This window comes from Asterias rubens, chromosome 9, assembly GCF_902459465.1.
Source record: "Asterias rubens chromosome 9, eAstRub1.3, whole genome shotgun sequence".
Classification (NCBI taxonomy): domain Eukaryota; kingdom Metazoa; phylum Echinodermata; class Asteroidea; order Forcipulatida; family Asteriidae; genus Asterias; species Asterias rubens.
The window spans coordinates 11,624,070-11,636,427 of record NC_047070.1 but is presented as its reverse complement, the minus strand read 5'-3'; the positions used below and the strand labels follow the sequence as shown (position 1 = coordinate 11,636,427).

Below are 12,358 nucleotides of genomic sequence, written 5' to 3'. Positions count from 1 at the left end.
GCTCCGCGGAGCCGCCGGAATATTCATGTTTATTGACATGTAAATGAGCCGTCGTGGCCATGGACCTGCCCGGTTGCTACAGGTTCTTTTGTTGTCAAAATCTGCTGATTCCCGCAGAATGCACGCGGAATGGTACGGCTTGGAGGTTTTGACAAGGCGCCTTATTTAAAAGAAGGCAGTTTGTCTCCTATAACTCACATCATTCCGCTGAAAAAACTATTACGTGGGAGTCCCACCGGGAAGTGTGCTAGGGCCTTTATTATTTATTATCTATGTTGATGATATTTGTAATTCTTCGGATAAGCTTTCATTCTGTCTAATTGCAGATGATACAAGTTTATCGTATAATCATCAGAATGTTGATCAGGCCATTCAAGATTTGAATGTTGAACTTGTCAAGGTTTCAAATGGCTCTTGTCGAATAGATTGGATGTTCATTTACTCAAGACAAATTATATTATTTTCTCAGCAAGACAGCACACATATTATCAAGATGCTCCACTCATTTAAAATAATGTTATTTTATCCAAAGTGAAATCCACTAAATTCCTTGGCATTTTTATTGATGAAAATCTCTCTTGGAATGATCACATTAGTAGTTTGTGTACTAAAGTGTCAATGAATGTTGGAGTCATGAGCAGACTAAAATGGTTTCTACCCAAACACATTTTGGTAACCCTTTATAACTCCTTTGTGCTTCCTTATTTGAATTATGATTCTGTTGCCTGGGGTTCATCTACATCAGGTTGTAATAAATTGTTTTTGTTACAGAAAAAGTGATCCGTATTATTCATGGTGCAGGTTATCTGGAACATACTTCGCCATTGTTTGCCACATCAAGTATCTTAAAACTTGGCGATATTCATTCTCTTAATTTAGCAAATTTTATGTTTAAACACGCTCGTAATTTCTTGCCACATAAACTTCAAGGCTTCTTTTTAGCTAGTGCTTCAGTTCACACTCATCAGACCCGTGATTTAGCCAAAGGGAATCTTTTTTGTTATACAAAGTAGAACTGAGTTTTTTTAAAAGAGTGTGTTTCATAAAGGGAATTACATTACTGGAATAGTCTTAATGCAGAACTTAAACAGTCAGTCAATGTTTTTTCTTTTCGTTAAAACCGTAAGAAGATTTTGATTGATTTATACACCACTTAAAGCCATTGGACACTTTCGGTAAACAGTAATGTCCAAGGGCCACACTTCGTGTATCACAACTTCTATGTAAAATAACAAACCTGTGAAACTTAAGGCTCAAGCGGTCATCAAAGTCGGGAGAAAATAATGGTAAAACCCATCCTTGTTTCTGCACATTTCGCCGGCCGTGTCATGACATAATTGTGTTTAAAATAAATCCGTAATTCTCGATATCGAGAATTTATATTGTTTTAATTGACAAGTAGTTTAAATTTGTTGATTTTGATTGAAACTCTGCAGATTTTCTCATTTCCGGGAAGGCTCTCTTTGCTAGACTGTGGTTTTAATTCAAATAATGCTGATGCTATGGAGAAACTTTTGATGACATCAGCATCAGGTATGTTTTTGATTTTGTTTTTATGAAGTTAAGACAAAGTAGACATTGAAAGTTTGTCTTTGCACAATTTCTAGGTGTTTGGTGCGACAACAGATCAAAAAGTTAATTGATGTGAAATATTTAAAGCATCAAAAGGTCTACATTTCAACCTGAAGCTATTAAATAACGCCATCTACTTCACTCTACTTACCGGTAGAGTCGAATTACTAATTTGCATATTCCCTATGCCGCAAGGTGATATTGCTTAGACTTTCCTTATTCTGGATTCATTTACATTAAAACATGATCATTTTGCTTCACCATCCAGTTTTCCTTATACTGGTTTCAGTGATACTAAAATCGATTAACAAACAATAATCCTAAACAATTTTAATTTGTTACTGTGTTGGTTTTCCAATCACTTCTTTTCAAGTCCTAATTTCCTTCAAATGGAATTTATTCTACTTTTTTATGTCAGTTGGACTCATGAATTATTCCGCAATCAGTGTCTTTTACAACATACTCATCATCACAGAGAAGTTCATCTCTGGAACATTGATTCAAACAATCTTTAACTTTAGTTCAACTCATCATGAATTATTCCAGATTCAGTTTCTTTTGAAACATAGACTAAAATTAACCCTTTTACAAAATCCTATTTTTACACAATCGTATTCAACTCCACAACATCAATTGCAACTTGTCACGAATTGAATTGGTTTAGAGAACTTACTATTTGTAAAAAGTTAAGTTTGCGTTTCAGAGAAACAAGATTTTGGTGTTAATGGCCAATGGGCCTATAAAGTTTGTAGACTGCAGTTTAAAAAATGGGAGTTACGTAAGGTTAATAGAATCCTTTGATTGGCTGTTATTTATACGAGTCCAGCAGCCGTTTTCACAAAACTTTACGCAACTGCGTAAGTCCACTTGCGCAACATTTATGGCATAAGTTGCACCACAAATTATGGTCGAGTTCCACCGATTTCACGTAAGTTACGCCACGCTGTTAGTGACGCAAGTCTGAAAGTTGCGCCACAAAAGTGGCGCAAGTCACGCACTCGATTTTGTATTTTATTGCACATGTTAAAAAACTGCCATCCACCGTATTTTGCGTGGGTTAGAATGTAGCTTACGCTATTCCTGGGGCAGCGACGACAATTCAGTGTTGTCCAAAATATATTTCATTCTTTCTTTAAGCGGAAACAAGACAAAAAGACACTAATCAGTCAATGGTTTCAAGTATGTTTTGCTTTGAAAAAACCCCCCAAAAAACCACATTTATTAAGGAAATAAATACGATAAAATTGGGCACGATTTTCGGGGTCCTTGAAACCAGTGACTGTTGGTTGGAATTGCCACTATAAATACAATTTCAGTAAACACTTTCGTCACTCGTAGTATTATTTGTCAATTATGAACTCATCGGTTCCGATCAACAGTCCCATATCCACAAATCACAGTAGATTTTGTTTCCATTAAAAACTATATCCTCCCAAATCAAAACAAATCAAATACTTTCATACAAGACAGACAAGTCGAAACAAATTAGTTCATATGCATTTTTCAATTAAGTTTATTTTCATTTGTTTATTGATTGCAGAAAAATAGTACATGGCTTATTATTTTATTTATCTTTCAGTATTACCACTGTAACATACATGTAATTCAAGACCCATACCCCACGCATCCAAAAATACACAAACAAATTGTATAAATAAAACTGATCAAGATTTTTTTTTTAACTACATGAAGTTATTAACTAAAGTTGGTTCAGTGCCAAAATATATTTCCTTCTTTCGTTTAGCGAAAACAAAACAAACAGTATTTTTCCATGAAATACTTTACTTTTTGAGAAAACATTAAAACAATTATCAATTCTTGACATCGAGAATTACGGATTTAAAGTAAACACGTGTCATGACACTGTGTCATGACACCGCGAAACATGCGGAAACAAGGGTGGGTTTTCCCGTTATTTTCTTCCGACTCCGATGACCGATTGAGCCTAAATTTTCACAGGTTTGTTATTTTATATATAAGTTGTGATACACAAAGTGTGGGCCTTTGGACAATACTGTTTACCGAAAGTGTCCAATGGCTTTAATTAAATTCAGTTGAATCTATAAACCTTCTTATTTTTTCTGCGGCAAAATATATAACAGTTTGTTGATTTTTAAGTCGTCCAGTGACCACTGTAAAAAAATAATTCAAGGCCCACCCTCCTAATCACAAACTTTAATTAAAACATAAAATTATGAAGAATTTTTTCAAAACTACAAGAAGATATTAGCTAAATTTGTAATCCACCACAAAGTTAGTCTTTTAAACACTTCAAAAGAATTTCACCCAAATATTTGGAGAGTAACAGTGGCCTCATTTTGATTAATTTAGTTGAAAGGATTTAAAGTTGTTAAGGAAATTTGTTTTAGTAACAGTAAGGGATAAGATCCTTGAGAAATTGACCAACTTGTTTAAGATAATATTGGTAAACTTTATCTTTTGATTTGTGTATCTGTATAGCAAAATTATTTGTAACTAATAAGCTTACAATTCATTGTTGAAAAGTAGCCCATACTAAGGGCCCTTAGTTTAATTTCATTAGCTAATTTAAGTCTTTAAAGTAAAATTCCATTTTGCTGGGAAAATAACTTTTGGATGACGCTGAGAATGACACACATGGTCGTGATTTAAAATGGTAGCTGCGTTGCTTTTTTATAGCTGTGTCAGGCAACAGTCGTTGAAAATGATATTAGCCTTGTCCGCGGTGTTGGTCATAAATAAAACGTTGCGCAGCTAAAAATAGTTTTGTGAAATGCAACTTAGGGAAATGGCGCAGCTTCGCAACATTTACGTGGCGTAACTTTACGACATAGTAAGTTACTTTCGTGAAATCGGCTGCTGTAGTGCTTCTGTTTTCAGAATGCACCTAATCGTTTTGACAACATTAACCAAAATAAAAGCTCCACTGATTTGTTTTAACAGAAATTCTTCTTGAAACACAAACTTCAAACTACTTGATCTCTAGTTTGTGGCTGACTCCACTAACAATTTGTAATGAAAAAAAAAAAAACCCCTGCTGTTTCAGGCCTTCAGATAGTCGGTACCTTTCTCTCTCTCTTTCTCACACGTTCCCAGATTTCTGACATGTCTTTCTCCATCAAGAGGTTTTCGAGATCTGTTCATATTTTTTCACACTATGCCAAGATGGGTATTAAATGTACCCAAAACAAAATAACAAAAATACCAGTGTTTCAGAAAGAATTCAGAAAAAAATTATCTTTATGAGTACTTTTTTAGTAGTCATGGTGGCATGGTAAACAGGGCAGTTGAAAAGTTGCAGTCTCGACTAGACATAGCAATTTATAGTCGCAACTATCTGAATAGTTGCACAAGACGCCCAGGCTTAGTTCAGTGTACCTATTTGTAAGTTTGCTGTTACCCTTTCCACCTGCATTCAGATTAAGAAAACATGGTCTTATATTTTTGTTAATTATGCCAGCCTAAGGGGCATATACGTCAAGTTCTTCAGCGCGTCAAGTTCTTCAGCGCGTCAAGTTCTTCAGCGCGTCCACATCGCAGCTGTTAGAGCTCCGGCTTTTCCTTTAAAGTTTTGTGATCTCTGCTAATTTTTGTTCCAGTTTTACATGTTCTGCGTGTCAGTCGAGGTATGTTGTACGTTTTCGTCTTTTTATTTGACTTCTCGTTTGGAAACTTTGACTGTTCTTAACGTCTTTTTACTGGAAAAGCTGAGGAATATTCAATGGTTCAGCGAACCACCATCATGGCCATGCTTTTGTACGGGCTCTTCGTATTGCTGTACAACATCACGTTTACAATAGACATTCTCAACAGTGTCGCTGGTACCCAGCGCGCCACGCCCGATTTACGTGTCTCCCCACACACACTCCATTACCTGGAACCATCACAAAATGGTGACGAGCAGTTGTATCGCCGACGTTATAAGTACTCAAGATCAGAACTCTTAAATTTGAGAAACATTGGTAAGTCAACATCGGTTGTTTCTAATGAGGTTTGGAAGACTTTAAAATCCTGCAAGCTAACCAAAGTAAAAGTCAAACGTGGCTCTCGAGCGGGGAGAAACAAACAGAGAAGAATTCAAGTTATCACGCAGGGCGGACATGGACAACCCATTGCCAACTCCACGCAAACACGACGAGGGTCTGTCGTGTCAAACCTGATTTCTGTTCCGATTGGTATATCTACAAATGACTATACTAACGGATTCAGTACACCTCCTGTGTTCCTGATCAATGCTAGATCATTGGTTCAACGCATCGATGAACTTCAGATAATGCTCAACACCAGTAACATCGACATAGCAGCCATTACTGAAACATGGTTTCCTGCTCATATTGACTCTAGTGTTTTCTCTATTCCCAAGTTTGGACTAACCAGTAAACCACGAGTCAATAAACGCGGTGGAGGTGTCGCCCTATATGTCAGAAATGGCATAGAGTTTAGAACTTTGAGCGAAATCAACGTTCCCGATGATCTTGAGGTTTTATGGATTTGGACTCGCCCACGACGGCTTCCCAGATCGGTGAGTGGTATTATCATCTGTGTCGTTTACCATCCACCATCCTCTCCACATGATAAAATACTCACCGATCACCTATTGTCATCGTTGAACACACTTCAAACCAAATATCCCAACGCTGGTGTTATGCTTTTAGGAGATTTTAATAAACTGGACACTGACAACATCTGCCGCTTGTCCGGCCTCCTTCAAGTCGTCAAAACCCCTACGCGAGGTCAAGCCATTCTTGATAAAATTTTAACTAACTTGAAAGATCTATATCACGAGCCGATCATTTCATCACCGCTTGGATTGAGCGACCATAATACTGTTATGTGGCAACCCCTGAACACCATGAAAACGACCAATGTCAACCATAAACGAGTTGTTCGCCCAATTAAAGACTCGGACCAACGAGCCTTTGGCCAATGGATCACAAACTACAATTGGGAGGGTGTTGAAGCTGCAACCACAGCAGAAACCAAAACTTGTGTGCTACGAAGTTCTGAACAAGGCAATTGATAATTTTTTCCCGACCAAGGTTATCTCTTCGCACCGAAATGACAAACCTTGGATAACTCCAAATCTGAAATCCCTAATCATTAGAAGACAAAAGGCTTTCTCCAGCAGTAAACTGTTGTTATGGCGCATGATCCGTAACAAAACCATTCGACTTATTAAACATGCTAAACGAGTGTTCTACAATTCCAGTGTTGGTAAACTAAAAAAACTTAACCCGCGACAATGGCATCAACATATCAAGAAACTTACTGGTCACAACTGCAAGAGAAGCTTTACTCTACCTGGACCTTCAACAGAGGCTATTGCAAATAGTATCAATCATCAATTCATATCAGCAGCTCATGATATCCCAAAACTTGATCTCAGCTGCCTACCTGCCTACCTTCCAATGACATCATCACCACCATCTGTTTCTCCACATGACGTTTTCAAGAAACTCAAGAAATTAAACATCAACAAGAGTGGCAGACCGGACCTTTTCCCGCCACGTGTGATTAAAGAATTCTCCTATGAACTAAGCTTCCCTCTCTGCCAAATAATCAACTGTTCGCTGCAGGAGGGCATTGTACCTGACATTTGGAAAAGGGCATTTGTTGTACCCGTCCCTAAGTGCAATCCCCCTACTATTGACAATCTGCGTCCTATTTCACTCACATGTTTGTTTTCTAAAGTTTTTGAGGATTTTGTTGTAAATTGGATCCTAGAGGATATCAAAAATTCCATTGATCATTATCAATTTGGGTCCCTCAAAGGACTTTCTACAACTCATTGTTTGGTCAAATTGTTAGATAATATTTTTAAGGGAACTGATAGACCCCAACATTCTGCTGTTTTAGTAGCTACTGATTTTTCAAAAGCTTTTGACAGGGTAAATCATCAGATTGTCGTTGAAAAGTTTCTTAACCTTGGTGTTCGTACTTCAATTATTCCATGGGTATGTAGTTTTTTAACAAACAGAAGTCAAGCTGTTCGATATGATGGTAGTGTTTCCAGTTGGGAACCAACCAATGCTGGGGTCCCCCAGGGTACTAAACTAGGGCCGGTGGCTTTTTTAGCAATGATAAATGACTTTGTTTCTGGCACTCCTGAGGTTTCCCACTACAAATACGTAGATGATATGTCGTTGGTTCAAACATATCGTAATAATGACCAAACAAGTTTAATGCAACAGCAGCTTGATTGTTTGCATTCCTGGTCATTAAAAAATCACATGCGACTCAACCCCAAAAAATGTCAAGTCATGATTTCTTGCTTCCAAAGACACCAACCTGTTAAGCCCATTTTTCAAACTGGTAATAATGTCATCAATCAAACGAACTGTGTTAAGCTTCTTGGCATTCATATACAAGAAAACCTTAAATGGGATACTCAGGTTGATTACATGTGTAAAGCCTTCAACAAAAAACTGTACTTCTTACGTCAACTTAAACGATGTAACATTCCTGTTAAAGACTTGAGAACAGTGTATTTACAATATGTTCGTCCAACTCTTGAATACGCCTCACCTGCCTGGTTTTGTGGTCTTACCAAAGTCCAAAGAGAGTGCCTCGAGAAAATGCAACGAAAGGCATTCTGTATCATACTTACTTGGGATTTTTGTAAATTTAAACCTTATGCTGATATTTGTGTGGTGCTTAACATTCCGCCCCTCACTGAAAGACTTGAACAGCTCTCATTGAACTTTGGTAATTTGCTCCTGTCCTCAAGCAAGCATAGAGAGTGGCTGCCTCCTGCAAGGAATAATAACCTTAGGAATTCCGACTCTTTGTCTAGTATTAGGTGCAGAACCAACCGATACAGGTCTAGCCCCATTCCCTACCTCACCAGTATTTTGAACATGTAACACATTTTGGCAGGCCTCATATTTTTACCATCGATTTTATTCCCAGTTTTATTTTCTTGTTTGCGTGTTTGGTTTGTCTTTTTTACCTTTTGCGCGTGTGTGTTTAGTTTTTTGTTTGTGTGTTTTTAATGTGTTTGTTTGTCTGGTGGAGTGTTCGTTTGTCTGGTGGAGTGTTTTGTTTGTTTGTTTGTTTGTTTGTTTGTTTGTTTGTATGTTTGTTCGTTCGTTCGTTCGTTCGTTCGTTCGTTCGTTCGTTCGTTCGTTCGTTCGTTCGTTCGTTTGTTTGTTGGGGTGTTTGATTGGTTGTTTGTTCGTTTGTTTGTTTGTTGGGGTGTTTGTTGTGGTGTCTGTTGGCGGGGGGGGGGGGGGGGTATGTTTGTCGGGCTGCTGTTGGGTTTGTTAGTTAAGTGTGCTTGTTAAATATTTATTGTTTTTGTTTTATCTAATTTTAGTTCTCATGACGTCTCTTTTGACTTTGCTCTTAATTTTTTAATTTTTCTTGTGTATAAATTTTCTCTCTGCTTTTTAAAATGTTTATATAATAATGTAAATCTGTATTTTAATTCAGTCTCAGGACTGCGACAAGCAGATGTTTTTACAATAAACCAGTAATAATAATATACAAATGTAGTGTTTGCCTAGTCCTTGATGGTGGGTGTGTGTGTGTTTTTGCGTGCATGTAAGATTGTTTGTGGACTGGTCTAGGAATCCCCTAGAAGCCTGTTGTTTTTGGACCCCCTCAGTTTAGTATTAAGGTCATTGCAGCTAAAACAAAAGAAATAATGTCCGAGCAATAACTCCAGAAGAACTTTCACTATGCATATCAACTCCAAACTTGGTTTGTGGATGGTCTTCAGATCCCCCAGACGCCGATTGTTTTTGAACTCCTTCAGTTTAATATTAAGGTCAATATGTCTAAAACAAAAGAAATGTTGTCCAAGCAATAACTCAAGAATGAGATTAATCTCAGGGGGGCATTTGTGTTTGTCACAAACCATACTTGTGTTATTTAAGATGGCTATTTTAACTTCAGATTTTTCTTTAATCTTATTATTCAAATTTGATAATTCTTTACAGAGGAACTTGAGCAATTGATTGTATCACGTACCATCGATGACATGTACCTGGTGAAACAATGCCCGAATTCTGTCATGTTGTGGCTCCTTCAACTCAGTGAGTTTTCCCAATTTAATTGATTTGTTGATATAAGATACAAACTAACACGTTTACACTTGTTAACAAAAGTGTTCATAAACTGATGTATGTTTCACATAATTACAAAAGGATTACGGTTTGCTTATCCTCATGACCCATTTCTTTTTTGATGGTTCAAGTGTTGTGGAATGTATTTTAACTGGGTTTTTTTTCTTGGTTTTTTTTATATAAAAAGCCTATCCATAAATACCTTAGACAGTTTCGCTATTCCTATTGGTGAAGAGCGCGTCACCTGGAGGTGTTTAAAGACAGTGGACAAAATTAGTAATTGTCACAGACTAGCCTTCACAGTTGCTTCAAAGTTGCGAGATAATAATGAAAGAAAAAAACACCCTTGTCACATGAAGGTGTGTGTGTTTAGATGGTTGTTTTCGGATATGTTTAGCCCACAACTCGTTCCCATAGGTGATCGATCTTGCCGTGCCATTTTGGCCCATGAATATGAGGATGCACACTACTACTACTACTAAGCGCACGAATGCATATCCGAAAACTGGCTCAGTCATAAAAATGCAACACAAGGACGTCGGAGCTCAAGGAAAGGACGCTAGTAACGAGTTTCTTACCTTTCACCTTTTAACCAAAAAGGCATTTACGAATGGGAATAAAAGAGTAGTGACCCATTCTTAAACTGTCGTTTAAAACCTTGCAGGCTCGTGGCAGTGAGATAAAGGCCCTCGCCTTCGGCTTAGGCCTTTATCGCACGGCAAAGACCCTGCCGGTTTTGAACGGCAGCTTAAGAACTCGTCGCTACTCTTTTGTTCCCTTAATAAAAGACACAACTTCTTTTTAGATGATGCATGTAAATACCTTGAACTGCCCTCATCAATAACAAGTTTGGTTAAAAATGCTATGTTACCCAGGCAAAACACCTATAAAATACATCAGGTGCGCTCAATGTCATCTTTGGACATAAACAAATATTGTGATACAATTGTGATTAAAAATTATTTAAAAGAAAGGCTTTGTTCAGGAATTGTGACTTCATGTGACTGTTTTTACACTTGTGGTTATGTTTTTACACTTGTGGTCTGTCCGTTACATTACCTGTTACAATTAGCTTAGGTCCTCTCCTCTTTGAAACAGTTTGTGTACATCACTATTGCTTATTATTCCACGGTTATATTGCTTAGCTGGCTGAACTGAACAATGATGATAATTTGTTCCAAGTCTCCCAATTAATCAATTGATCGAGACCGAGGTTAAAGATCGTTAAGTCTGAGACTGCCCAGACAGCCTCATCTGAAACCAAGGTGAAGATCTTACAGTCTGAGACCTTACAGTCTAAGACCGAGACCGTGACCTCATCATATGAGACTGAGACACCCTTGGCCGAGATCGAGACCTCATCCTTGGAGCCCGAGACATCCTCATCTGAAACCAAGGCCTCTTAGTCTGAGACCAAGAGACCTCGTTCTAAAAGACCAAGACAGAGACCTCATCCTACGAGGTCGAGACCTCATCCTATAAGAACTAGGCATCCTCATCTGAGACAGAGACCAAGACCTTACATACCAAGACAGAGACCAAGACCTTACAGACCAAGACAGAGACCTCATCCTGCGAGGTAGAGACCTCATCGTATAAGAACTAGGCATCCTCATTTGAGACAGATACCAAGACCTTACAGACCAAGACAGAGACCTCATCCTACGAGGTCGAGACTTCATCCTATAAGAACAAGGTATCCTCATCTGAGACAGAGACCAAGACCTTACAGACCAAGACAGAGACCTCATCCTACGAGGTAGAGACCTCATCCTATAAGAACTAGGCATCCTCATCCGAGACAGAGACCAAGACCTTACAGACCAAGACAGAGACCTCATCCTACGAGGTCGAGACCTCATCCTATAAGAGCAAGGCATCCTCATCCAACACTTAGTCCACAGTGGGCACTCTCTTCCTGCTAACTCTTGCAATTGCATTATTCCAATAATAGTGAAAACTTATAAAGTGCATAAATTCATAAAAAACTCATAGCGCTAAAATACAAACAATAACATTAAAATAATATTCATACAATAACAAAAATTTAAACGTAAGCCTAGGTTGAGATAAATCTAGAACATGTAGTGTAGAATACAATACAAACGCAGTATTTAAGAAAACATACAAAAGCCTCAATTGGTAAGTTTTTCACAAATATGTACCACAGCGCCGTCACGAGCCCATGTTCTTTTCTTTAGCTACTGTTAAAGGTTGGTTCTCTTGATCCTCTCCCTTTTAAAAAGTTTTTTCCTTAAAATGTGATACAGCTACTAACCTTTAGTTTACTAAGATATTGCTGTATTGTTCAGTCTACCAGGTAAAGATTTTCTGACGTTCATCTTGGAGGTAAATTGTTCAGAACATTTTCTTAAAAAACACCAAAAAAAACCAGAAAAAAACCCATAGATTTTCTGACGTTCATCTTAGAGGTAAATTGTTCAGAACATTTTCTACAAAAAAACAAAAAACAAAACAAATTCTTCCAGCATGGCGGACCCCAATAGTGGTGTAGTTCGAAGTAAGGTTTCGAGCAATTTTGTCCCTTGCTCCAAATGTAGACAAATAAAACCCCACGCCCTCCAAAACTTGCATGAGTTATGCTACAAATGTAGGGTTTGTTCTTAAGTGGCTCCATGTGACATTAGCTCTGGATGGACGCCCAACCCGTGGGAGGTAAATCCGTCGTGGGTTTGTGGTCGATCTCTCAGTGGTTACTAGGCCCGGAGCAACTGGGCGGG

General features: G+C 38.0%; 1 protein-coding gene across 1 annotated transcript in view; it reads left to right on the top strand.

The window, feature by feature from the left end:
• The window catches only part of LOC117294628 (protein FAM178B-like), a 199,369-nt gene that overhangs the window by 101,123 nt on the left and 85,888 nt on the right, over positions 1 to 12,358 (top strand). The window contains exons 7-8 of the mRNA XM_033777124.1: positions 1,437 to 1,533; positions 9,492 to 9,587. Of these exons, the coding sequence (XP_033633015.1) occupies positions 1,437 to 1,533; positions 9,492 to 9,587 (193 nt within the window). The remainder of the gene's footprint in view (positions 1 to 1,436; positions 1,534 to 9,491; positions 9,588 to 12,358) is intronic.